A 27183-nucleotide genomic window follows, 5' to 3' on the forward strand; every position below is an offset into this window, starting at 1 on the left:
GCTTCCTTTCGCAACTCTTTATCTGCGATGGATCATTCATGTCATTTTCAGAGTCGAGTTTGGAACTATTATAACCCTCATTTGCTGTTTTATTCTGATTTAAATTATTTTATCTTCATTCTTGGTACATGTTTACACACACACACACACACACTCCAAAAAAGCCCTCCTTTGTCAGGGACAAACGGCCACATGTCGGGTTCAAAGCAACAGCAGCTCACCAAATGTGTCTCGGGGGCTGTCTGTACATTCCCTGCTGGGAACGTTAACACTTGGCAATTGTTACACCTCTGACAGGGGCAATTAAACCCTCCCTCTGCGGTTACTGTGCTGAGACCTGCTGGATACGCTGTTGTAGCGGCACGTTCACTAATCTCCCTGCGCATCGTGTATTAAAACCCTTTCAGTCGGAAAATGGTCGTCGGTGCATTCCTTCTCTGGGTCGCGACATGGTTCCACAAAGGGAGAAGATCGGCAATATTGGTTAACAGTCACATTCACTTGTACACATGAAAGCGCAAATCAGTCCCCTTGCAGGCCTTAAGACTGTAGACTTAACTTTGAAGCCTGGAAACTTGGTTTTAGGTGCCAAATGCCACATATGGTAAAAAAAATCTTGTTTAACAATAATCACAGCATAGTGATTTAAAACAATTTGCATAAAGACAAACAGTATTGGTGGGTAGAGGTCCAAAATTTATCTAAGGAGTAGGAGAGGTCCAATATGTACTGATGAATTTGAAAAAATTTCCAATTGTATTCCTGAAGTAAATGTTTATCTATGACAAACTGGTCATTAAGTATAGAGTTCTGGAGCACCTCAGTGAGTAAGTGCACTAGCATTCCCCCAATCAACTAACCGTGGATGCCATTGGTGCTCAAGTTGGGTGATTATTGCCTGTCTCTCACTCAATCCAGCTTGGCCGTCAGTACGTTTGAGAGACAGAGATTAATCACACTCCTTGAGTGGGATTTGAACCCACACTTTCAAGCTGGGAAATACCAGCGCATTTACCCTCTGAGCCACCCCAGAACTCTGAAAGCAAGGCCTCGTGCATCATAGACAAGTCTACAATCAGAAAAGTCAACGTGAGACAAAAGTGTTGGGCTTGGTCTAAATGTGAGATAAGATAGGTACCTTAGCATGACCCTGTCTTGTGAAGGCACTCACTTGTCCAACATAAATTAACTCTCTCAGCCCGAGACTAATTGGGAAAAGAGAAATACAAGTGGGAAATTAATTGGGAAAAGAAAGTTAAACAAAACACACGACTCAGTTAGAATTGAGCACCAAACAGTCAAGCTAACAGGAACAACATTTACTAGCTGACTAGCAGAATTTCCAAGGGGAAACAACAGCTTGATTTCTCTATCGCAACACAACGAGAACTCGTTAGGGAGGGATGGAGGACCAGTTCAGATCAATCATCTCATTTCATTTTCCCATGTCACTCAGCCTGCCCTACGGACCACTGTGTATGCTGGTTTTTGTTCCAGCCACAATTTTAATCACAGAATTAACAAGCTGTTCACTTTTCTTAATTAGACACTTTTCATGTTTTGAAGGTTATTTACCCCTTTTAACCACTTTATAGAAATAGCTATGCATGTCAAGAAGAATAGCAGTACCATATTCACATTATGCTATATTGCAAATGGTTACAAATGAAAGAATGAGGTTAATCAGTAGGCTTCTAATTAAGGAAGGTGTGGACACCTGGCCATTGAAAGTAACCATTTGGTCAATAATAAAGAATTAAAAGACAACGCAAATGCTAACAAGTCAGGTTTAAGGAAAACCATTTTGAAAGTACTTAAACACTTGTTAAGCAACCTTAATTAAGCAAGGGATTCTAATCAAAAAGGTCTGTTGTTGGTAATTTGATTTTTGCAGGTTTTGCCTGATTACGCTCAGAAGACTCAAATTACATGTATGCGAAAATACAGTGCAGTGCTGAGAGAAGAGTGTAAAATAAATAGAAACACTGTTGAAGACCGGGTTTGAAAACCAAAAAAGACGTTTTTTCTTTCTTAGTCATTTATGGTCTTAGACTGCCATCTTGTGGTGCAAAAAAAGAAGTTCAGATATAAATGCTAAAAAAGAAGGTTTGTTCCTTTTTTCCATTTTTCAAATGGATTGTTGATGGCCACTTTGAATTCTCTAACTGTAGATTTAACTGTGACGCCAGGAAAAATGGTTTTAGGCGCCGAATGTCACAGATGTTTAATAATTTTGTTTAATAATGACTTGGTGCTTGGTGATTTAAAACAGTTTGGTTACAGTGGAACACTAAAATTCGGTAAAGGTGCGTTGGAGTCCAAATTGTACCCATTTTGTACTTTAAAACTTTTCTGACTGCTCTCAGGAGGTTAAGGTTAATCTATGTCAGACCAGACACTAAGCCTAGAGTTCTGGAGCACCTCCTCAAGCATGTACACAAGCACCCCCTCCAGATACACAAATAGAGACCCTTTTGTCATTTTCTTAGTCATTTATGGTCTTATACTGCTATCTTGTGGTCTAAAATAGAAGTTCAGCTAAATGTCAGATATAATTGTTGTCAGAGAAGGTTTGTTCCTTTTTTCCATTTTTTCAAACGGATTGTTGCTGCAATTCTGTGCAAAACATAAACATTTATAGATAATAGTTTATTCACAATTTTTTAATGTGGAACATTAATAAACATCAGTAGAGTTGCTTGATCAGGAAAGGACACAGCTATGATGTGCTTAACAAAGATATTTAGAGTGTAAGAAATTAAGGTTAACATGCACAAGTTTGAATATTTATTATATACAAGTGAGTGTCTTTACATGGGGACAAGTTGGCCCTATGCTGAGCTACATACCCCAGTTTAAAACTCATTGGTTATGTATCAAAACCTATGACTGTTTAATTCCTTCTGGCATTTCAGATCATTGACTGAACCAAGATCTTTTTTGAGGAAGAAACCATTGCACACTATGTGACGTGTCTTCACTAAGTACGTCGGTGATAATAGATAATGAATATCTTGGTTCAGTCCCCCTGAAAGTAAGTAACCTTTCAGATTGAAGACTTAACCATGATGCACAAAGCCCTGCTTTCAGAGTTCTGGGGTGGCTCAGAGGGTAACTGCGCTGGTATTTCCCAGCTTGAAAGTGTGGGTTCAATTCCCACTCAAGGAGTGTGATTAACCTCTGTCTCTCAAACGTACTGATGGCCGAGCTGGATTGAGTGAGAGACAGACAATAATCACCCAACTTGAGCACCAATGGCATCCACGGTTAGTGGATTGGGGGAATGCTAGTGCACTTACTCACTGAGGTGCTCCAGAACTCTATACTCAATGACCAGTTTGTCATGGATGAACATTTTCCACATGAAAGCAATTGGAAATGCTTTCATGTTCCTAGATACATTTTGGACCTCTACCCACCAATACTGTTTGTCTTTATGCAAATTGTTTTAAATCACTATGCTGTGATTATTGTTAAACAAGATTTTTTTTTTTACCATATGTGGCATTTGGCACCTAAACCCAATTTTCCAGGCTTCAAAGTTAAGTCTACAGACTTAAAAGTTAACAGAGAAAAACACTCCAGTATAGCAATGTCTAAACCCTGGTTTGTATGTTGAACAGAATGTCCAAGGGTTTCTTTCTCAACAAAGATCTTGGTTCAGTCCCCTTGCAGGCCTTACAGGTGTGTCTCACTTTGACTTTTCTGATTCTCATGCACCACAAACAAGTCTACAATCAGAAAAGTCAAAGTGAGACACACCTGTAAGGCCTGCAAGGGGACTGAACCAAGATCTTTGTTGATCTTTTTTTCTTGGACACCTTATGATGTGTCTCCACTAAGTGCCTATGACAAGGTTATTACCTTCTCAACAGAGAGACCAGGAATCAGTGCCCTGCTGTACTGGAGTGTCTTCCCTTTGAATGTTTCAGACAGTTGACTTCACTTCGAAGCCTGAAAAATTGGTTTTAGCTGCCAAATATCAAAGATGGTAAAAAATATATTGTATAATGATAATCACAGCATAGTGATTTAAAAAAAAGTTTGCATGTATTGGAGTAGGAGTGGTCCAATATGTACTGATGAATTTGAAAAAATTTCCAATTGTATTCCTGAAGTAAATGTTTATCTATGACAAACCGGTCATTGAGTTTAGAGTTCTGAAGCACCTCAGTGAGTAAGTGCACTAGCATTCCCCCAATCCACTAACCGTGGATGCCATTGCTGCTCAAGTTGGGTGATTATTGTCTGTCTCTCACTCAATCCAGCTCGGCCATCAGTACGTTTGAGAGACAGAGATTAATCACACTCCTTGAGAGGGAATTGAACCCACACTTTCAGACTGGGAAATACCAGCGCATTTACCCTCTGAGCCACCCCAGAACTCTGAAAGCAAGGCCTCGTGCATCATAGGCAAGTCTACGTGAGACAAAAGTGTTGGGCTTGGTCTAAAAGTGAGATAAGATAGGTACCTTAGCTGTCTTGTGAAGGCACTCACTTGTCCAACATAAATGAACTCTCTCAGCCCGAGACTAATTGGGAAAAGAGAAATACAAGTGGGAAATTAATAGGGAAAAGAAAGTTAAACAAAACACATGATTCAGTTAGAATTGAGCACCAAACAGTCAAGCTAACAGGAACAACATTTACTAGCTGACTAGCAGAATTTCCAAGGGGAAACAACAGCTTGATTTCTCTATAGCAACACAACGAGAACTCGTTAGGGAGGGATGGAGGACCAGTTCAGATCAATCATCTCATTTCATTTTCCCATGTCACTCAGCCTGCTTCAATAGTGTTTCTGTTTATTTTACACTCTTCTCTCAGCACTGCACTGTATTTTCGCATACATGTAATCTGAGTCTTCTGAGCGTAATCAGGCAAAACCTGCAAAAATCAAATTACTAACAACAGACCTTTTTGATTAGAATCCCTTGCTTAATTAAGGTTGCTTAACAAGTGTTTAAGTACTTTCAAAATGGTTTTCCTTAAACCTGACTTGTTAGCATTTGCGTTGTCTTTTAATTATTTATTATTGACCAAATGGTTACTTTCAATGGCCAGGTGTCCACACCTTCCTTAATTAGGAGCCTACTGATTAACCTCATTCTTTCATTTGTAACCATTTGCAATATAGCATAATGTGAATATGGTACTGCTATTCTTCTTGGCATGCATAGCTATTTCTAACATAAAGTGGTTAAAAGGGGTAAATAACCTTCAAAACATGAAAAGTGTCTAATTAAGAAAAGTGAACAGCTTGTTAATTCTGTGATTGAAATTGTGGCTGGAACGAAAACCAGCATACACAGTGGTCTGTAGGACCGGGTTTGAAAACCAAAAAAGACTTTGTTGTTTTTTTCTTTCTTAGTCATTTATGGTCTTAGACTGCCATCTTGTGGTACAAAAAAAGAAGTTCAGATATAAATGCTAAAAAAGAAGGTTTGTTCCTTTTTTCCATTTTTCAAATGGATTGTTGATGGCCACTTTGAATTCTCTGACTGTAGATTTAACTGTGACGCCAGGAAAAATGGTTTTAGGCGCCGAATGTCACAGATGTTTAATAATTTTGTTTAATAATGACTTGGTGCTTGGTGATTTAAAACAGTTTGGTTACAGTGGAACACTAAAATTCGGTAAAGGTGCGTTGGAGTCCAAATTGTACCCATTTTGTACTTTAAAACTTTTCTGACTGCTCTCAGGAGGTTAAGGTTAATCTATGTCAGACCAGACACTAAGCCTAGAGTTCTGGAGCACCTCCTCAAGCATGTACACAAGCACCCCCTCCAGATACACAAATAGAGACCCTTTTGTCATTTTCTTAGTCATTTATGGTCTTATACTGCTATCTTGTGGTCTAAAATAGAAGTTCAGCTAAATGTCAGATATAATTGTTGTCAGAGAAGGTTTGTTCCTTTTTTCCATTTTTTCAAACGGATTGTTGCTGCAATTCTGTGCAAAACATAAACATTTATAGATAATAGTTTATTCACAATTTTTTAATGTGGAACATTAATAAACATCAGTAGAGTTGCTTGATCAGGAAAGGACACAGCTATGATGTGCTTAACAAAGATATTTAGAGTGTAAGAAATTAAGGTTAACATGCACAAGTTTGAATATTTATTATATACAAGTGAGTGTCTTTACATGGGGACAAGTTGGCCCTATGCTGAGCTACATACCCCAGTTTAAAACTCATTGGTTATGTATCAAAACCTATGACTGTTTAATTCCTTCTGGCATTTCAGATCATTGACTGAACCAAGATCTTTTTTGAGGAAGAAACCATTGCACACTATGTGACGTGTCTTCACTAAGTACGTCGGTGATAATAGATAATGAAGATCTTGGTTCAGTCCCCCTGAAAGTAAGTAACCTTTCAGATTGAAGACTTAACCATGATGCACAAAGCCTTGCTTTCAGAGTTCTGGGGTGGCTCAGAGGGTAAATGCGCTGGTATTTCCCAGCTTGAAAGTGTGGGTTCAAATCCCACTCAAGGAGTGTGATTAATCTCTGTCTCTCAAACGTACTGATGGCCGAGCTGGATTGAGTGAGAGACAGACAATAATCACCCAACTTGAGCAGCAATGGCATCCACGGTTAGTGGATTGGGGGAATGCTAGTGCACTTACTCACTGAGGTGCTCCAGAACTCTATACTCAATGACCAGTTTGTCATGGATGAACATTTTCCACATGATGAAAGCAATTGGAAATGCTTTCATGTTCCTAGATACATTTTGGACCTCTACCCACCAATACTGTTTGTCTTTATGCAAATTGTTTTAAATCACTATGCTGTGATTATTGTTAAACAAGATTTTTTTTTTTACCATATGTGGCATTTGGCACCTAAACCCAATTTTCCAGGCTTCAAAGTTAAGTCTACAGACTTAAAAGTTAACAGAGAAAAACACTCCAGTATAGCAATGTCAGGAACCCTGGTTTGTATGTTGAACAGAATGTCCAAGGGTTTCTTCCTCAACAAAGATCTTGGTTCAGTCCCATTGCAGGCCTTACAGGTGTGTCTCACTTTGACTTTTCTGATTGTAGACTTGTCTATGATGCACGAGGCCTTGCTTTCAGAGTTCTGGGGTGGCTCAGAGGGTAAATGCGCTGGTATTTCCCAGCTTGAAAGTGTGGGTTCAATTCCCACTCAAGGAGTGTGATTAATCTCTGTCTCTCAGACGTACTGATGGCCGAGCTGGATTGAGTGAGAGACAGACAATAATCACCCAACTTGAGCAGCAATGGCATCCACGGTTAGTGGATTGGGGGAATGCTAGTGCACTTACTCACTGAGGTGCTCCAGAACTCTATACTCAATGACCAGTTTGTCATGGATGAACATTTTCCACATGAAATCAATTGGAAATGCTTTCATGTTCCTAGATAAACACTCATTACAGCACAATACCCAACGGTCTCTCCGCTGGTTTCCTGTTTGTAAGGGCTCTGCCGTCTATTAATAATAATAACAAAAATAATATTTTTATAATTATTATGAATGCTATTCTCATGCTGTCAAATAAGGCATTAATAAGTCATTATTACAACGTTATTGCATTATTATTTTTATACTATTCATATACTATTTATCTAGACAAGTCTAGATAGTGTGGGAAAGAAATGTATTCAAAGAGCACTAGCCCAATGTATGAGGGAAAGAAATGTATTTCAGACGTGCCAGGCACCACCCCCGTGATGACTAGCAAAGGAAGTGCACCCAGAGCTGACGAAGGTGGACCTGGGCCATAAGATTAATGGTCTGTAGCAGTAAGCACTACACACCAAACACATGCAGTGAAAACCTATTTGTAATGTGAACACAGCTTCTGTTACGCAAACTATGCCTTTCACACAAAAGTGTTGTGAGAGGTAAAAATCCAGCAGGAAGGTGGTGGGCTGAATACATGATTTGTAATGGAAAGGGGAGGGAGATTTAGATGGGAGAAGGGAGTACCTATTTTTTTAAATAAAGAAAGGAGGGGGCTCAGAAATAATGGTGTCTGAGAACTGGGAGATAATGGTGTCAAGAATAAGACCTGAGAAACAAAGAAAATGAGTGGGAAGTACCAAGTTTAAGCTCCACAACAGGAGGGGCTAACACAAGTGGATAAAAAGTGCTCAGCCCCCGGGGATTTTAGAGTGTTTTGGGGAACGATTGGCTGTATTGTCTTTGTTTTCTGACTGACTGTTGTTTGTATTGAACTGCGCAGATCAGCCCAGGTTCTTGTATGTAATCTCGGAGTCACTTACAATAAACCCAGTTACATCAGACTCTGTGGACTGTGCATAATTTTGAAGAAGTATTCAACAGTGTGGAAGAGAGCGACCCTGGGGTTTCTGGCCCAGGCCGGGCCTGTTTTCTCCCCCAACAATAGAGTCCATGGTTCAGTGAATAGTTTATTTGCATATATACTGTATTTTTTTTTTTTTTTTTAAACAGTATGATTTAAAAATAACATGACTTATCAAAATAACAAAGGAAATGTCTATTTCCTTTGGCTATGTCCCAGTATATGACTGTGCTATCATGTCAAACCCAATTTAGATAGTTTGACCATGTAATTCAAAGATAAGACTTTTGTAGGAAGCTGGGAATATCTGGCAGCTGTTATTGACAATCCCATAGATTCCAGTTCCTTTGGGCCTTAGTTACTTTCATGGTAAGAGACAATCATGTAATTTTGTGTGACTACCTCCTTTAACTTTTAGTGTCTCCTTTCTCACTCACCTCTGTCACCTCCTCCTGTACTCTCTCTCTCCCTCTCTGACCTGAACCAACCAGAGCAAACATGACAGCAAGTTAGAAAACTAGTGCTACTACTGCTAATACCTGCAAGTTAGCCAGAATAAAGATGAGACTATTGTCACTGTATTGTCATAACTGTCCATATTTGCTCCTTTCTCACTCACCAGCATGACACCTGTCTCCTTCTGCCATCATCATCCTCCTGTTCTCTCTCCCTCTTTGCTCTGCACCCTCCACAGCAAACGTGATGGTGAGTAAGAAAACTATTACCAACTGTTGATACATAGATTTGCCTAAAATCAATGTCTTTTCCTAAGATAAAGCCCGATGTCACTTGCATTCCATTTCATGGGGAGACTGAATAACATTGACTGATAAAACTATTTCACCTATTGCGCGCGAGCGAGGGCGCGCGCACACACACACACACACACACACACACACAAACGAACTCCAGTAACAGGAAGGTAAGTTAACGTTTTCATTGTCTCAACAAATATTCTCACTGGAGATTCATAGACTGTGTGATTGCTTAATCACCGAGTGCCAAATTAGCCAAGGCTACCGTTCTGCGTTTGATTTTGCTAGACAGCAAGCGGCTAGCTACATACAAACTGGAAGTTCAGAAATATAGAGCCGTTAACAGGCTACCTAACGATAAAACTATTCAAACCATCATATTTAACTGAAGTTAAATAATGTCAGAAACGTTTATGTCTCAACGTTACCTTAAATTGTCACAAACTTTATCTTTAAAAAAAAAAAAAAAGTTTCCCACAGAGGGTCGCGCACCGTTTTGCGTGGGTGGTGTGCCACTGACAGTGCCCCAACAACAACAAATTAATTCATTTGTGTTCCCGTTAGACCAGTGGTGCGCAATCATGTGCCATGGAGGGCCGAGAGTAGCCTGTGCGCGTTTTTCCAACCAAACCAATACCTCCCGATTAATTAGTCCCCCCTCTAGTTGCAGGTGTGTTCATGAGTAAACTCAGCAGGTGAAGTGATTGGTTTTTAATGAAAACCAGCATACTATCGGGCAACATTGCTTTAGACGAACGAATAGGCGACGTTAATGTGTTGCTTATTCATTGTAACACTTATTGAGTGTAAATGATAATTATGGATTAATTCGGACGGTAATCCACTGGTTGCCAAAGAATAACAAAATATAAAGTGAATAATAATAATGAATTATCTGATAATATCTGAATATTGGGGGAATCAGGAGATACATGCGTACCATGTTTACGGCCTTATTGTAATTGCATAAAATTACTATAAAAACCATAACCATAAGCAAAGGGTGGCAATGGCTTTCTTTATTGAAACAAAATGCTTGAAGCTTGGATCAATGGGTAAACTGCATAGTAAGAGTGCTGCTTCGCATCAGCAGCCTTGTCTAAGTGCCCCCGAATTTCAGCTACTTGCGTGCTAATAGCTTCCCCTTGTGGAGAAACGTGAGTGTGTGAGTGAGTCAGCCAGTTACAGCACAAGCCAGGTCCACGAGGTGTTTTGCATCCAATACAAAGTGAGTTGAGATCCCTTGGCAAGAGAAACTTGGAAAAATTAAGACCTGCACAACAAATACTATTAAATTTTATCGTGTTATAGTGTTCACAGGAGGGCCGATGGTCATAGCTCAGGCTGGTAGCTCTGGAGCTAGGTCCCCGGTAAGGGACTATATCATAGCTCAGGCTGGTAGCTCTGGAGCTAGGTCCCCGGTAAGGGACTATATCATAGCTCAGGCTGGTAGCTCTGGAGCTAGGTCCTCGGTAAGGGACTATATCACTGCTCAGCCTGGTAGCTCTGGAGCTAGGTCCCCGGTAAGGGACTATATCATAGCTCAGGCTGGTAGCGCCACACCGTGCTGCTGGTCAGACCGTAGTTCTCCTCCCTCACGGCCCCCGGCAGCTCGTACCGGGCCTGCGGGAGCAGCCGCCTCTTAATCCCGTGGCTGTCCAGCTGGGCCCGCCCGGGGTCCCCGATCAGAACCCGCGTGCCGTGGGTGCGGACGCAGCGGCGCAGCCAGGCGTGCAGGCCGTCCGCCAGGGCCTCCTCGTAGAACATGTCCCCCAGCAGGACGAGGTCCCAGCCCCGCGGCTCCGAGCCAATCAGATCCTCCGTGGCGGCAGGGAGGGGCTCCAGGCCGTTCAGTTCGCAGTTCAACTTCGTGGCGATGGCCGCAACTTAAATGAAGAGCGACAAGCTTCATTTACTCCTCGCCCGCTATGAGTGCTTACAGTAATGGTAAGGGCAGCAGTGTAGTGTAATGGCTAAGGAGTTGGTCTTGTAACCTAAAGGTCACAGGTTCGGTAGGACACTGCCGTTGTGCCCTTGAGCAAGGTGCTTAACCTGCATTGCTCCAGTATACATCCAGCCGTATAACTGGATACAATGTAAGTCGCCCTGGACAAGAGCGTCTGCTAAATGCCTGTAATGTGACGTAATAAGCCCGTGTACAATTCATCATGTTTATACGCCTTATCAATGGAACAAAAGAATGCCCAGATCTATGCAGCGACGATGCTCGGCGGCTCACCTGGGTCAATGTCATTGGCCAGGACGTGAGCAGAGCCACTCATTTTGGCAGCAATAGCTGAAGCCCCGCATCCGCTCCCGAGATCCAGCACCTTCTTATTCTTTGCAACTCCCGGGTTATCTAACATATACCTGGTAAGAAATGCGATAGTAATTCATACTTTACAACAAATGTCACATGATCTATTCAGTTCTATTTTAAACAAAGACAGTGACTCATTAATAATGACTTTAACTAGTATTATTAATTAGATAAAGACAACAGGCTGACATAAACAGAGAAACTAGGCAGCACAAGCACGCAACACTTGGTACAGCAAGTCAGCCATGTGAATTCAGCCATCTTTGAGCAATGTGATTTGGCCAAATCAACAGTCTAAATTATGGATCAATGTAATGGAAATGTGTTTATTTTGCATCTGAACATCTCGCTGTTTGCAGCCAACACCTTTGTCTTCTCTGGGGTACTTCATAAAACAGGCTATGGTGTGATCATATCAGTCTCTGTAGTCTCTTTTTACAAGGAAAAAGACCCAGGTCAAAGTATGGCTCGTCAACCAACAAACTTGTTTTGCACAGACACCACTCTAAACAAACAGTGCAGCAAATGTAAAAAAGAGTACCTTGCAAGGGCTTGTCCACCAGGCCAGTAAATTGCCCAGTATGGGTCTGTGAACGGCCACAGCTCTGGTCTTGCGTGCCAGAAACGACAATTTGGGGTAAACAACCTTAAACGGATTTCCGGGGTCAGGTTACCACCGCTCACTACCTCGGTGTTTTCAACAATGAACTGTTTTATGTCATTTTCAGAAATTAATTTTAGAGTACAGTAACGCTGACTGCTGCCACAATGCTTAAGGTCGTTAAGTCTACAGAAGGTCGTTAGAAGACGACCTTCTGTAGAGTCCAAAATTCGAATCCATTGGACAAACATAATAACTAAACTGTATTGGTCAATTACAATATAACTGATGTACAGTACATCTGCGTTAGCCGAGCGCTGCGTAACTGGCTACGCACGTTACAATGGAACTGCATGATGTCGAGATGACATTTATAGATTTCAACATTAAAAGATGTAAACATTTACTCAAACGTTTAATGGGCACGTACGATAACCATAGAACAAGACAGAAAGCTCTAACGAATACAATAAAAACATTAATAAAAGTGTTTCATGACCTACAAAGTTCTGAATTCACTAGCCAGTTCCACTGTTGTGCAACTTTGTTATTCTTCCCCTACTCGTGTGCGTCAATGTTGTTGGTTCTGCCTGATAGCCATTCATATCTTCGTTGTCTCGCAAAGTTGTTTCGGCTTATTCATTTTTGAGTGCTTTTAATCTGAATTGCTCTAATACTGATTTTCTTGAAACAGATTTTTATTATTTCCTTAAGGGTTTTTGAACGTCGTAAAATTAAATTGAAATGAATCGCCTTGTTTTCATTGCCCTTTCAAATTCCAACACCAGATGGAAGCAAAGTATAGCCAACAGTATGACTGGCCTGATATAGACATTACCTTAAACCTAGATTAAATGTTTTCACGTTCGATAACAAATGACAGTTGTATAAGTCTGTATGAACCCATTTTATTTGCTCGAAAAGTCAAAGGAAAAAGATAGACAGTTGGGACGAAAGTAGCAAGATTATAAAATGTCATTTTCCCCATAAAGACCAAAGCTATGTTACCGTGAACAGAAAATTTACCGTTCAACTGTCCATGTTCTAAGCAAATAACAATAAAAAGGCTTTATTTCGGGGGGGGGGGGGGCTGTTATTATGAAAAACTTGAATTTTAAACGGAAACAATTCACTGAGCCATTTATAAGGCATCGTTTTCCTTGGAGAGACGTGTGACTGATCTGTGAACTGGGGTGTTAATGTTGTTTGCTTGATGTATGGGCATGCGCCCTTGCTGTGAGCTGTCCAGAGTGCTGATCTCCTGACGCACTTCACCAATCGGATTATCAATTCACGGCTGTGCTATTAATTATGAACGATGGTGAAACTGTAGCCTATTCCTACACCGCACTACGACCTTGGAAATGGTGAAAGAACTATGCGCATCCGGTCCTATTATTGTGGAATGGCAACCACTGCCGCCAGTGGTGGTGGCGGGAACGCAAGCCCCGGACAAAAGAACATTCCAGTGTCAGGTCGATTAGTTTTGTTTTCGGTAGCAGCTAATGATACCCTGACTCACAAGCCCTTGCTTTTGTTCTAACTGTAAAAGCGAAACATCTGCCCACGAATTTCCGCTGATTAACTCGTTCCTTCTGGGTTTCAACACTAGGTGTGAGATTGCCCTGTGAAGCGGGGTCTTTGATCTCAGTAATTTAAGAAGTCTTTCCGGAAAAATACAAAGTCCTTAAGCGCCATGCAGACTAATGCATTAGCAGCAAATGTATTTGCCTAGATTTTTAAGTAGACTTAATTACAGTAAAAAAAAAATAATAATAAGATTTCAGAAAAATGATATCGTTCAGGTTAAATTGGTTACTATTCAGTGAATTTAAACTACGTCATTGTTCAGATTAATTATTGATTTATTTATTTTTATCTTTATTGATTATAACAAGAAATGTGAGTAGTGAAAATTTGAGATAGAGGCAGAAAATAAGAAAGAGCGCCTACTATTGTTATTCAAATTGAAAGATTTTTATGAAATTTTAAACTGGATGTGGAATTGGATTTATTTGAAGAGAATATCCTTATATAATCATCATATGTGAGCCCAGTAATTCCCCCCACTTGTGTTTTCTGGATTATAATGACTTTAAATGCGAATATTGCGAAGTGCCTACCTATCTTATAAAAATGATTGCTTTAAGTCCTGAAATATTTCATTTACCCGCTGCAAATAAACGCCTCGATGTACCACAGATGCACACAACGTTGCTTGTGCAATCTACCAGAATAACACTCAACCTATTAGGCTATTCAAATAAATTGCTTTTGTTGATTTTGAAGGTCCCGCTCTACCACGTGATTCTCCAAGCTCCGGCCCCCTTGGCAGCTGAAAGCGAGGCAAGCAAACATTTCGCTCGTGAGCGTCTGATCAGTGTGGAGCTGCCAGCACTGTGTAAGGAGAAATTCCCTGTGTGGTCTTAAATACCCCCTAATAGAAGCCTCTGAAGACTCAGTCCTTCAGAAAAATTACCCTTTATTTTCCGTTTAATATAGTATCTGTGTTGGCTTTTGGCAACTATCTCTGTCTGCAGATATTCCGGAATGAAGATTTTGCCGTTGGAGTAGGAGAGGAGCACAAAGCTGAGACCGTGTTCCCAGAATGAGTGGAGGCAGCACGGGCACTGGAGCGGCCCCATGCCGCTTCGCCCACTACTTCGTGATATGCGGTATAGACACTGAAACCGGTCTGGAACCCGACGAATTGGCAGGTAAGGTTCAATGTCTGCTTTTCTCACGCGTTATCATTTGACCACGCAAACATGCAACGCTGTTTAAAAAACTTTCAGCATTAATTGTATCCTATGATGGTGAAAAATATAGGGCAATGTGCGTTGCAAAACACAGCTGAAAAAACAGCGGAATTGTCTTGATTTGAACGTTTCTTGCATTTACTAAACCACCAAGGTCCGATGTGGATTACCACGCGGTTTGTAAAGCTTGCTGTGGAAGGGCAACTGAAACACAGATTGCACAACGTATAATGGAAACAAACGTGCGTCGGTGTTATTGTTTTGTGAAAGTAGGTTAAAAACAGAATCACATATTAAAGCGTATTTGTGCCTATATTTGAGAGAGATAAAGATGTTTGTTTCTACCACAGTTGCCTCGAATTTGTTATAATGACAACAGCAGAACAACATAAGCCTGTTCATCCGTAAAACACTTATGAAATGATCACTAATGTGGACTCAGACCGCGGGACACGGGAAGATAGCCCTGTTTATATTTTCGGATACTGTTTTTCTCGGGCTGATCTTACTCACGTATTCGAAATTCAGTATTTCCATGCAGTGCTCTTAAAATATCTGGTCGGAAAACACAACAGCCAATGAAGTAAACAAGACAAATTATCGAGTTCCTGGGTCATTAGAATTCTGGATTGATCGATCTTGCCATTTCTACGCAGTGTCTTGTGGTGCACCTGAAGAAAAAGATTATTTAATTTTTTTTTTTTGTACTGCCTGGTTTTCTGGTCCCTACTCCATTGTTACAAAGCCTTTTCTATGTCTGTTGCCCAGCGTGTCTTCACAGGTTCTTAATATAAAATGTCGAACAGTTCACTCTGCCACAGCATAGGCTGTGATATTGACAGTTCAGATAGCTGGTAGCTCAACAAACATTTCTGGCCACGTATCCAAACCTCCCTGGGCATACAGGCATTTTTGGCATTGCAGACTGGTACATTGGAAAGTTTAAGTAAGTCTGTTGCAGTAGCTGGATGATCTAGTGGCTTCCTTTGTACGATTTTTGTTCATCGGTGTTACTGTTTGGGTGTCTTTGGTTTCTTCCAGTTATGCAGTTAGTACATTTTTATTTGGCTCTGTCTCCCCCTTATGATGCATATTTAAGATTTCATAGCTGAGTCACAGCTGGTTCTGAGGAATATGGCATATTTCTAATAGGATTATTGACCAGTCTTTCAGAACATAACAGATGGACTGACACGTGTCCTGACATCTGTGTTTAATACAAAGGTCAGAGTGACGCAAGGCTGTGTGTACAGCCTTTTATCTTATCAATACAGCTCCTTGGTCTCCGGGAGTTTCAGTACTCAGGTCTGACCCAGCACCATTACATAACAGGTTCATTAGAACCTTGGTTCTTAGTGGCCGGTTATGCATAAAAATTTTACTGAAAACGTCTGTGAGATTTTTTGCTGTGTAAAATGGGAAGAGACTTTTTTTTGTTTCTGTTTTTATTGAAATGGACACTGGGGGGGGGGGGTCTCTTTGGATGACCAAACCGCGAGGCACTGGGTGGTGAACGACCGTGGCTGTGACTCTGTGTGGACCTGACAGGCTTACCCATAGTGCTTTGCACTCGCTCCCAGGCATGGGGCTTTGTGGATGTTTGTGGATCAGCTGAGTACAAGTGGCAGCCTCCTCCAGGGAAGGGTCCTTAGAGTCCGGGGGGAGACGGGTCTGTGTGTGGCGTTTAAACTGCCTCTGCCTTGGAGAGGAGGGACGACCTGCACCAGGGGAGGGGGGCATTGGCTTGTCCTCAGGGTGCCCAAATGTGAACAGAGGAGATAAACGACATGATTTCCAAGAAACTGAGTTACTGAGTTTTTCAGTCAGGCGTGTCCCAGACCAGGGAATTTCCAGTGGACGGCGTTCCTGAAATGCGGGCGATGCGCTGCAGGGAACTGGGAGCGTTGTTGGGAACGGACGCTGTTGGCCGGAGTTTGCATCATTCCGAGCCGAGCAGCTGTCCGTGGCAGAATGGATGCTGCCGTAGCACAGCGTCAGGCTTTCTGTCTGATCAGCTCCAGCGCAATTCAGTAATGGCTGATTTGGCTCGTTGTTTATCCTGTCGTCCATTGTGCTGATTGTGTACTCAAAATTATTTCACCTTTACGTGCTGGCAAAAATGGGAAAACACTCCCTCACAGATTTCTGAGAAAAGTGTTACTGACAGAAACGTATCATAATTAAAGAACAATTTAATTATTAAAGACGTAGCAAATGATAACGAGCCAAGCCCGCATTGTTAACAATAATTTATAAGTTGAAGGAAAGCATTATAAAAGAACTTCAACACGTGTTCAACAACCTGAGAAAGAGATTGGCTTGAACAAAAACCAGCATATGCAGGAGAGTTTGAGAACCACTGCAGTCAGTGTGTACTGAACACGCTGTAAATGCAGAGGGTTTTTTTTCCAGGATTAACTCAATCTGTTAATGAATATGATAACAGTGTTTACACTTGTGAGATCCGTGCACCACCTGCTGAAATCCAAAACATATTTTTTTCACATTTCAGTCAGTAAACATCTCTCTGCTCTGTGCATCTGTTTCTCCTTGTTCTCCTCTGCCTGCAGTCACATGACCTCTGTGTTGTCTAATGAGGGCATATGCCTGAGGATTCCGAATGATGTCATCGAGATTAAGGGGGTGGTCAGAGACAGAACAGGCTGGCACAGAGCCTGGCACATCTCCCTGTGTCTCAGCTCAGTGTTACCCTCTATTACAACAGCAAGGAATGGTGTTCACATTTCAGGCTAGTCCCACTGACCCATGCGCAAGTATTCACTCACGCCTGTGTGCAGGTGAAGACATTTACACACAGAAACTCCCTCCTGCATGAAGCAAGATTCATGTGTGTATATGTGAAATGTAATTAGTTTTGTCCCCTTACTGACTAATTGCACTTACCCTATTGTATGTTTTAGTGTTTGTATTCCTTTATTTGTTGGAACTCCTCCTGCTCTGAATTTGGGTTTAGACCAGCAATTTATGAATGAAAAGTATTTTTATGTACACTTGCATTATTTATTTATTTTAGTTAGTTGGTTGGTTAGTGAGTAACTTGGTTGGTTGCTTGGTTAGTTAGGTAGGTAGTTAGCTACTTGGGTAGTTGGGTAGTTAGTCAGTTAGGTAGGTAGGTAGTTAGTTAGCTACTTGGGTAGTTGGGTAGTTAGTCAGTTAGGTAGGTAGTTAGTTAGCTAGTTGGGTAGATAGGTAGTTAGTCAGTTAGGTAGGTAGTTAGTTAGCTACTTGGGTAGATAGGTAGTTAGTCAGTTAGGTAGGTAGTTAGTTAGCTAGTTGGGTAGATAGGTAGTTAGTCAGTTAGGTGGGTTCGTAGGTAGGTAGGTAGCTAGGTGTGATCCCCATAAAGCGACTGATCAGAAGCTCACAAGACTGGCCCACATGAGCGTGCTGCCCTGCCTCAGGGCTGTGTTATTTTAGGCCTGCCCCCCTGTTCAGACAGCCCCCCGCCGTTACTCCCTACGCGGGACGGCAGGGGGGCCGCTCACTGGGGCAGGGTGACCACGGCGCCCCCCCCCCTGCGGGTTAGCCCCCCGCTTTTGTGTCCCAGCCCAGCCCCCCCCCTCCCACGCCGTGGCGCAGTCCGGTCTGAAGGGTGTTAATGGGGGATCAACATGGCCGCCGCAGCTCCATGCAGTTGTTTTAATCCGTCTGAACGGAGCTGCATTGTGTGGTGACCGCACGCCGAACCCGGCCGTACGGGGGGGGGGGGGAGTTTTGTTTTTATGCATATTTGTTTGTGCTCATCTAAGCCCTGTTTTGCCTGTGAGCTAGGCCAGGCTGCACAAAAAGCCTCTGTGCTATCGGAGGTTCAGCTGGACTTCATTTGCAGCGTTGTCTGCTCTGCCGGGCTTCTGTAGCTCTGAGTGTCTGAATGCTGTTAGCCTGAGCAGCGCTGGATAAAAGATAAAAGGGTTTTTAAGTCTTTTTGATCCTCTGTTTCCTCTCTTTTTGGACTACATGGTGGTTTGTTTGTTTTTTTGTTTTTTTTTTTAGCCGAGAGTCATGTGTGGTTTTGACTACATCAGCGCATTCAACTTCTCCCATTCATTCCTGGAACTTGCTCAATGAGCAGGCGCGTGCTTGGTGAATGACTGTCTGTCTGTGGGGTGGGGTGGGGTTGGGTGCGGGGTGGTGGTGGTGGTGGTGGGGGGGTTCTAAAATCTTTCCCAGCATGCCCAATTGGCTGATGACCTCACTGTTTCGGGGTCCTGGGGCTCAGCTGGGGGTTGTGCTGTCCTCCTGCTGGTGTGTGCGGTCCTGGGGTCGGCTGCCTGTTTTCCGTGGTCCGGCTTCCCCACAGTGCCGCTCCCGCCTCTCGCCATGGAAACGGGCCGCCCGCTTCGCTCCCATTCGCTCTGAGTTGTGGTGGCTCTCTGGGCCCTCCGTTGCTCTGCACTTTGCATTCTTTTAGCGGGCGGTCTTATCCAGAGAGCAGATCTCTCTGAGCGAGCGAGGGGGGGGGGGCACGCTGCTGAAAGCTGTGGCTTTGCCGCCATGCAAGGGTTGGCGGGGTAGGACGTGTGCCGTGGTTACAGTGACACTGTATTTGGGGCGTAGGCGCCGGCGGTGGGGATGTGGTAGTGTGAGGTGCTCTGGTGCTGTGTGTGCCGTGTGGGTGTGCGGTGGGGAGGGGGGTGGGGGCAGGCAGGGCTGGTGGGGTGCTGAAAGGTGAGAGCAGGGGGGCCTATTTTTAGGGGGTGATGTGGAGCACCGTTGGGGGAGGGGGGAGCTTTAGTAGGTCAGTCCCTCAGACAGGAAGAAGATTCTGCTTCTGAAGAGGTGGTAGCTGTCTCTGTTACACAAACCCTCTCTCTCTCACACACACACACACACATTCTAGGTTAGTAATGCTGGTGTTTCTTTCCACCCAAAGCTGAAGTTACCTGCCAGTCTGGGATTCCTTGTTTCCCTCCTAGCAGATCTCTGAGCTGGGTGTGTGTGTTCATGTGTCTATGGGCTTTTTTAGGTGTGAGGGGTGAGGTGCAGGCCCAACCCTACGGGACGGGGGGGTGTCCCATGCTGCCGGCCAGGGGGCGGGGCTGGGCCGGCTGGAGGGGTGCAGCTCACAAAGGGGGGTGAGGAGGCGAAGCGACCCGGCCATCTGTCCCCGTCTCTGCCCCAATAACCCTGCCTGGAAGTGCACACAATGCGTATGCAAATACCCTCACACCCTCCGCTCAGCGGCCTGTCTGTGTGACTGTGAGACGGGGCCGGGGGGGGGAGGGGTCCCATCAGTGCTGCCCCCCCCCCCCCCAGTCAAAACCACCAGGAGGCCCCCAGGCCATGCGGCGTCTGTGGTGGTGTGAAGGACGCTTGATAGAAACAAAGCAGGACACCCCCCCCCCCCAAGTCCTCTAATGCTCACCATGGGTTTTTGAGCAGATTGTTCTTGACCTTTAACTTCAGGTTTATTCTTTTTGGGGTTTTTTTGGGTTGTGGTTTCCTGTATCTCATTTACATTTTTTCACACATTGTCTTTTGAGTCTTCAAGTCGCAACGAAAACGGGAAAACAGAGGGGACACCCTCTCTCAAAGTAACACTGCACACACCTCCTTCAGGTTGAACTTTAGAAAGTACACACTATCTGCCTGAATGTGCATTTGGGCCAACAAAAAGCAGTGTCTGTCCCAGGTCAGTTTGTTATGTATAGATGCTGTCACAACCACAGCAACCTCTTTGCTCAGACAAATCACGATGACCCCCGCCCCCACCACCACCAGTTAAGAGGTCAAAGGTCACGGTATTAACAGACAGTCGTGCAGGTGACTGTTCCGCAGCTTGCAGCGCTGCGCCTCCTTTAGTTACCGCAGCGCTCGTCGCCCCCGGTTACCCTAGACCAACCCCGCGCTCACGGACGCGCCCGGCAGTTCATCGCGCCGGCTGTCGGAGCGCCGCGGCTCCATCGATCGCCCGCGTGACCTCTGACCCCGGAGCCCATACGTTCTCCCCCATCAGCAGGCACGGGGGGGTTGGGGGGTGAGGCACATCTCCTAGGAAAGGGAAACATGGCTGCTATTTCGGGTGAAAGCCTTCACAGCGTGAACTGGGCTTCCCGACTGAACTTCGCCCGTGACTTCGTTTGCGACAGCTGCCATGTTTTTTTGAGGGTTTTTTTTTGTTTTTGTGTTGCCGTGCCGCACATCTCCCTGCGTAAGGAGGGCACTTTTCTATCTCCTGCAGCTCAGGCTGGAGGAGGTCTGGGGGGCTCTTGGCTTCCGAGATTACGGCGGGCGGGGCCTCCACAGTGGGAAGCCTGGCCTCCTGTACTGGAGGCTAATGTTGCATAATTCAAAATGCATGAGCCAAATTGTGTCTGTTGCATAATTTATGCATGCCTAACCCAGACAGCTGATGAGAAGACTGCGATAAGGCCACTCTGATAAAGGTTCCTTATGCAATGACGGGCATAAAGATGACGTTCATGTCCACATTTTCAGCGCTGATTTTTAGCTGTCTCTTTTAAAATCTCTGTGTTTTCTGCTGTTGGTTGCATTATTCCAGGTTCTTGAAATTACCTTTATGTGTTGCTCTGGAGAATTAGTGCTAGAATTTATCTTTGGTCTTAATTAGTCATAATCCTTTAGTGAATACACTCTATCAGTTCTTTTATTAATACTAGAAAATGTTGCACCAACACACTTCCAAGACAGTCAGTTGGAAGGGGCTTTTTAGGTGAGTGTGCAGTCAGTGATTTTGTGGAGCGTGTCACGGTGGCAGGTTATTGCTCTGGAAGTCATAGAGCAGGGGATTGTCATCAGGACTCTTGAACCGTGACTGCAGACTCTCCATGCTGGCACGTGGGTCCGGAGTCCAGGCGTTTGGGGTTGTGATTGGAGCTTGTGGGGGGGAGGCTGTCTGACAGTCCGATCTCTGGTGCGTTGGTCTCTGATAAGGGCTGGAACACGTCGGAGTTCTCTCTGCGCTGTGCCAACCAATGAGATTCCTGATTGCTGGTTGCTGAAGTTAAAACAAAAGTAGAAGAGAAAAGAGACCGTAGTGAAGTCCCCAGGTCCCTGTTTAAACCGGGTGACCTATGAGAACGCTCTTCAGCATGAGGGAGCCCTTGTGAAGCGTGGCTTGGTCACACAGTAACTGAGGTCAAAGGTTGAATCGGGACGGGTTGGTTGAGTGATGACAGATGTCAGATCTGAGGACACACCCCCCACCCCCCTTCCTCCCTGCAGTGAAAACTCTGTGGAAGCATTATTAACAGAGCCATAAGGTCGTGGGGTCGAATCCCAGGCGGATGGTCCCTGATACAGCACCTTCGTGTGGTTTAAGCGGTCGCTGTGGAAATATGTCAGCTGACCCGGCTCAAGGGTGCCCGCTGAGCCAATGAATAATGCAGCGTGAGGACTGGTGAATAATTGAGGGGGTTGTCGTGGCGACGGGGGGTGTGGAAGTGGCGGCTTCAGTCGCCGCTGCTGATATTGAGCTGTACAGGGTGGGTGCGGGCTGCCATCCCACCTCCGCTACGCACTGTCCCATTCTGTTGGGACGTATGGCGAAGGTGCACGGTTGGGTGCACAGGGTCATGCAGCCCAAGCGCACGACTGTCCTGAACATAATACGGTCAGGTCCTCTTGGTCGGGGTCAATAATGCGCTTCATCCATTTTGAATGGGCGCATGCACATTCTTGTTGTCAGCTGTATAGATTAAATAGGAACCTGAGCGACTGAATCAGTCAACGGGTCTGAATGGCAGCTGTTGTAAAAGAGGTCCTGCAGCACAGGGAGAACTGTGGTGTTCCTGTTGTCATCTTGGCTCTAGGAAGGTTATTACAACTGGCAGAAAATGCAGTTTCAAGCCAGTGCACATTGAGCTGTCTTACCCAGTGTGAAACGGGCATCAGTACTTTATTTGTCCTCTCCAGGGCATTAGGTGTTTCTCTGTTGGTGCCGTGTTAGTTTTAGCTCTGAAATTAAAGGTGTGTTATCAAGGTGTTCGTGTGAAACGCTGAACTCACACACGGTGCTGTCAGACTGAGATATAGCGAAGGCCTAAAATATTCATATGGGTCTAGAGAAACTTGCAGAGTGTGTCTGTCCTCTCTCTCTCTCTCTCTCTCTCTCACACACACTCACACACACACACACACACACACAGATACATGCATGCACACACACACACACAAACACGCACAAACATGCGCACACACACACACACAGAGTTGTGTACAGACCCAGACCTGTTGGCAGGGCTGGTAATTGTATTTTGGTTTTTGTGTGATTGGTGTTATGGTTATGAAGGGGGGCGGGGCAGTCACAGGGCCACCCACAGCCTGATGGGAAGGTGAACCAGGAGGATTATCTCTGCAGGATTATTGTCAGTTGGGTCTCAGAGGAGAAGTGTGGTGGGTGGCCACAGTTTATACGGATACCTTCCCCTCCACATACACACACACACACACACACACACACACACACACAAACACACACACAACACACGCACACGCACACGCACACACAAACACAAACACCAACACACACTCACCTCACTCTGGCCTGTGTCCCACGGACTGTGTCTCTCAGAGTTTGGGTAGGGACTGCCATGCTGGCCTTAATGTCACTTGTGTAGAGATATAACCATAATCTGTCCCTGCAATTTCCCTCCCCAACCTCAACCTCTCTCTTTCTTCCTGTCCTTTAAGTTTCATCTCTGCAAAAACACGTCTGTCTACCTCCAGGTGCCTCTTCGTAGTCCGCCTTGCTTCATTACTCCCCAGAGAGGCTGAAAGTGCTCCACCAGAGCCTTGTCACACCACTCTTTTTCTGAATAGGCGGCAGGTCTACAGAGTGCCTTATGCAGCTATTTGTGTTCCCCTGCCCTCTGTCTAGGGGCACTTTTTATTCCAAAAAAAAAAGAAAATCTTTTCTCTCTTTCCCCCCCCAAAGAGAATGGCTACCATGAAAAGTGTCATAAATTGTATTGCATCCTGCCTGTTCCTGTTCTGTGTGCTCCAGCGAAACCGCTTTGTGAAAAGTTCCAAGTAAGCCAGAGATGCTTTTAGATGCTTTGGATTTGCCCTCCATTAGCTGAACCCATTGTTCCAGTACAAAATGTCAAACTGGATTAGGCATAACTACGGGAGCGGATGGCTGAGGTTCAAAACGAGTGATTCCTCTAATGATATAGTTTCCCTTTTCCCCCCACAGACAGAGTAATGCCTCTCATGTTTTGTCGTTTGAGTGTCCTGATTGGCCAGACACGGCTTGCCGCCTGCGCTGGTTGTTTACCGTCTGATTGCCGTGATCTCCATGGCGCTGTTAGAATTATAATTGTCGCTCCTCAAAAGGAGCTGCATTATTATTCATTAGTGAGATGTACAGTACCCAAACACCAGGCTAACAGGCTCTCACTCTCTCTGTCTCTCTTCCCAATCCCTCTCTCTGTCTCTCACAATCCCGCTCTCTCTCTCTCTCTGTCTCTCTCTTCCCAATCCCTCTCTCTGTCTCTCACAATCCCTCTCTCTCTCTCTCTGTCTCTCCCTCTCCCTCTCTCTCTCTGACCCAATATACTCTGTTTAACAGCCCCCCACCCTTCCCCACGACACACACACACACACGTACACCTCATTTTACCGGACACACTCCACAGACGGGTACGTGTAAACACACAGAGCGAAAGCGGCCCAGTCTGTGATTACGACCAGGCAAGCTAACAGGCCTAACCGTGGGACAGAGGCACCACACATCTCTTTGTTTACTCATTAAACCACCAGTTTTTAAAAAAAAATATCACAGAGTCTTTAGATTTGTGTATCTGGTGTGGGAGCGTCTCCCGTTTGCGATGAGAGAGGCCTTTCTGCTCCGCCTCCGCCACCGCCCCCCCCCGGTGGGCTGCTGGGGGTGTTCCACAGCGATGTGAGGTCCTAAACGCAGCCCCCCGGTGATCTCAGCCTTAATTGGTGCACATCTGCAGATTTCATCCGGGCGTCTCCTTGTCTCTCTCAAAGGAGACGGAGGTGGATTGAGATGTTCCAGCTCTATCTGATGACTAATGATCAGGCCTGATGCCAGAGGCTTGTATATCCCCCCCCCCCTTTGATATAGTCCCTTGGAGCTGGAGAGAGCCCAGTCTGTAGCTGCATTGCAGTATTGATGTGGCAGGCGTACAGGAGGTAAACAAAAACAGCATCAGAATGTCAGAATGGGTTGTTGGTATTTGGCCCCCTGGTCCTGCAGTGTGCAGTTGCCCCCCCCCCCAAAAAACGAAACACTCATGGACTTGTAAATTGGCCAGGACCGCTGGTGTAATTTTGGTACGGGAGAGACAGAGCCAGACCTCAGCATAGTTACCGCCCGCCCTGACTCCAGCACAGCTGGCAGTGCGGTGCTGCAGCTCAGTGCTGCGCTCTATTACACGCCCGGCTAGAACAGCTCAGCGCAGCCCGACGGCTAACCGGGGTTATCCGCGGGAATGTTGGACCGGAGCCGGACTATTTATATTCCGTGGGCTGGAGAGTCGGATCCTGGCCAGGACAGGCAGCGCTGAGGCCCTGAGACATTCTGGGAAATGAGCAGCACTGACGATAACGAGACTCTGTCCCATCTGTGTCATTGATGTTTTTTTTTTTTCAAAATTCTAAGTCAGTGTTCTAGAACTCCACTGCTTTCAGTCACCAGCAGTGATTGTTACATCAGCATTAGAATGTTCAGCTAAGAATATTCAAATCACACATTTGTGACCTCACACAGTAAAAGGGCTAAATTAAGCAGCCTGGATGTAGCCGTGCACCTGCAGTGATCTGCTGCTGGCTGATTTGCATAGACTGAAAGTGAAAATCGCTGAAATGCCATTCGAGGGGTAAATATGGCAGCGAAACCCGATAGTGAAACCACCCCACCACGTAATATCACAGCTGAACAAGCTGTCCTCGCTAGAGAAATTAACCCTGAATTTGCACTAAATTGGCCCGGTTGAGTTGTGCTAGTGTGTGTTCGGGGGCGGGGGTGAGGGGATTTGTAGTTTTACCGTGCATTGTGTTCTTTTCCTGGCCGTTCCTGACTGCTCGCATGTAGGGGTAATTCATGGTAATGAAGCGATTAAGGGAGGTACGTTCCGTCATTGGCGCCGTTGCCGGGAGACAGATGGGTATTGTGCTGTAATGAGTGCCGGGCTTTGCCCCTCTCCCCCCCCCCCCCCCCCAGCCCATGTGCTCTGAGCTGTGGGCTGGGCCCCATGCCCATTCGGGGCAGGTGGCGGGTCCCATGCGTAATGGAATGTGCCCCGTAGCCAAGGGGGTCACTGGTGGACCGTCCGCCACTGCCAAAGAGCGGGGGAGGATGTTACACGCATTCACTGCGATCTTCGGCACCTGATGGTGCTGTTTGAATTACGCATCACACTGCTGACCAGAGCATAAGCGGGACGAGGGAAGAAGCAGAGAATTCTGACGGCCTCTGCTTCCTGTCTGAGGGCCTCTGCTTCTTGTCTGCTTGCACTGCGGCCCCTCGGGTTTGTTTTCAACGTGTTGTGCAATTAGGATGGTGATGATGAAAGCTGTTTTTCACTGTGCCCTTTGTGCAGTTAGACTGGGGTAGCTGCACTGGCCCATCCACCCCCCCCTCCCCCAAATTCGCTTCTCAACATGGGGCGGCTGGCGGCTGAACTTTGGGCTTATGCATAATGCAGGACTGTCTGTCTGTCGGAGAGCTCATTCTGCCTGCTGTGGATGGTTTTCCCCTGTGTGTGTGGAGAGGGTAGTGTGTTGTGGTGTGTGTGTGTGTTGGAGAGGTGGATGTGTGTGTGTGTGTGTGTGGTGTGTGTGTGTGTGTGTGTGTGTGTGTGTGTGTGTCTGTATGTATGGTCTGTGTGTCTGTATGGTCTGTGTGTCTGTGTGTCTGTGTGTGGTATGTGTGTGGTGTGTGTGTGGTATGTGTGTGGTGTGTGTGTGGTGTGTGTGTGGTGTGTGTGTGTATGTGTGTGTGTGTGTGTGTGTGTTTATGCAGTTTTTCTGCCCAATGCCTGCCTAATGAGCCTGATCCTCAGATGCTGTGAGGAGATGAGAAATCTCATATCTCTTGGGAGCAATCCATGGACTGTAATTAGAGGCAGAATAAGTCCTCCCCCCCCCCCCAGCACCCCATCCCCCAGTACTTCAGAGGGACCCCCCCCCCCCCCCCCCCCAAATTGATGCTTGAGCTACTAATGTGAGGAAATTGCCCTCCTCAAGAATGTCTCCTTTTATAGTAGCTACCGCTGTCCTTACCATGAGTGGCCTTGAGGTCCTATAAGGGCATGACAAATTATAAAAGCAAGTGAATAAATCTCAGGTGAATAACCTACTGCGGGAAACTGAGGGGAAAAACGTGGGTAGGAATGGGTGATCGAGTTATGTTTTTTCCACGTTAATGCGCTACAACATTCCACAGAAAAGGCACTCTGTGTCATCAGTATAGGCAGTCTAAACCCTGTGAGACA

At 45.1% G+C, this 27183-nt stretch overlaps 2 protein-coding genes and 1 long non-coding RNA gene across 19 annotated transcripts in view; 1 reads left to right on the plus strand and 2 right to left on the minus strand.

Annotated features, from left to right (window-relative positions):
- Window positions 1-7626: 7626 nt before the first annotated feature.
- On the minus strand, window positions 7627-10119 carry LOC135245872 (uncharacterized). Its single transcript, XR_010327427.1, has 3 exons — window positions 9486-10119; window positions 8922-9030; window positions 7627-8780 (listed from the first exon to the last, which is right to left on the minus strand). It is a non-coding gene; the product is annotated as an uncharacterized LOC135245872 (long non-coding RNA).
- A 216-nt stretch (window positions 10120-10335) lies between these two features.
- etfbkmt (electron transfer flavoprotein subunit beta lysine methyltransferase) lies at window positions 10336-12628 on the minus strand. 8 transcript variants are annotated; one of them, XM_064319128.1, is made up of 5 exons: window positions 12482-12563; window positions 11919-11987; window positions 11744-11808; window positions 11297-11427; window positions 10336-10943 (listed from the first exon to the last, which is right to left on the minus strand). In XM_064319128.1, exons 4-5 carry the CDS (start codon window positions 11421-11423, stop codon window positions 10594-10596), a joined length of 477 nt encoding a protein of 158 aa, XP_064175198.1. In that variant the 5' UTR covers window positions 11424-11427; window positions 11744-11808; window positions 11919-11987; window positions 12482-12563; the 3' UTR covers window positions 10336-10593. The 8 variants fall into 8 exon arrangements, with proteins under 8 accessions (XP_064175198.1, XP_064175197.1, XP_064175194.1 ...); XM_064319127.1 differs by having other exon boundaries at window positions 11919-12023; window positions 12409-12553; XM_064319124.1 differs by lacking the exon at window positions 11744-11808 and having other exon boundaries at window positions 11919-12023; window positions 12482-12628.
- Window positions 12629-14251: 1623 nt separating this feature from the next.
- dennd5b (DENN/MADD domain containing 5B) overlaps window positions 14252-27183 on the plus strand; it is a 56608-nt gene continuing 43676 nt past the window's right edge. For 6 of the 10 annotated variants that reach the window (XM_064319112.1, XM_064319114.1, XM_064319113.1 and 3 more), the window contains exon 1: window positions 14346-14695. In XM_064319112.1, the coding sequence (XP_064175182.1) occupies window positions 14587-14695 (109 nt within the window). In that variant the 5' untranslated portion in view covers window positions 14346-14586. Of the gene's footprint in view, window positions 14696-27183 lie in introns of all 10 variants that reach the window. The other 4 variants (XM_064319110.1, XM_064319109.1, XM_064319111.1 and 1 more) reach the window with 2 other exon arrangements.

This window comes from Anguilla rostrata, chromosome 19 (genome assembly GCF_018555375.3).
Source record: "Anguilla rostrata isolate EN2019 chromosome 19, ASM1855537v3, whole genome shotgun sequence".
NCBI classification, from domain to species: Eukaryota; Metazoa; Chordata; class Actinopteri; order Anguilliformes; family Anguillidae; genus Anguilla; species Anguilla rostrata.

Coding starts and splice junctions, on each gene's coding strand:
- etfbkmt (XM_064319122.1), bottom strand. CDS start 12,229: ATGTTTGTCCAATGGATTCGAATTTTGGACTCTACAGAAGGTCGTCTT. Junction 11,428..11,918: donor GGTGGACAAGCCCTTGCAAG/GTACTCTTTTTT, acceptor ATTTCTTACCAG/GTATATGTTAGATAACCCGG. Junction 10,944..11,296: donor GGCCAATGACATTGACCCAG/GTGAGCCGCCGA, acceptor TCTTCATTTAAG/TTGCGGCCATCGCCACGAAG.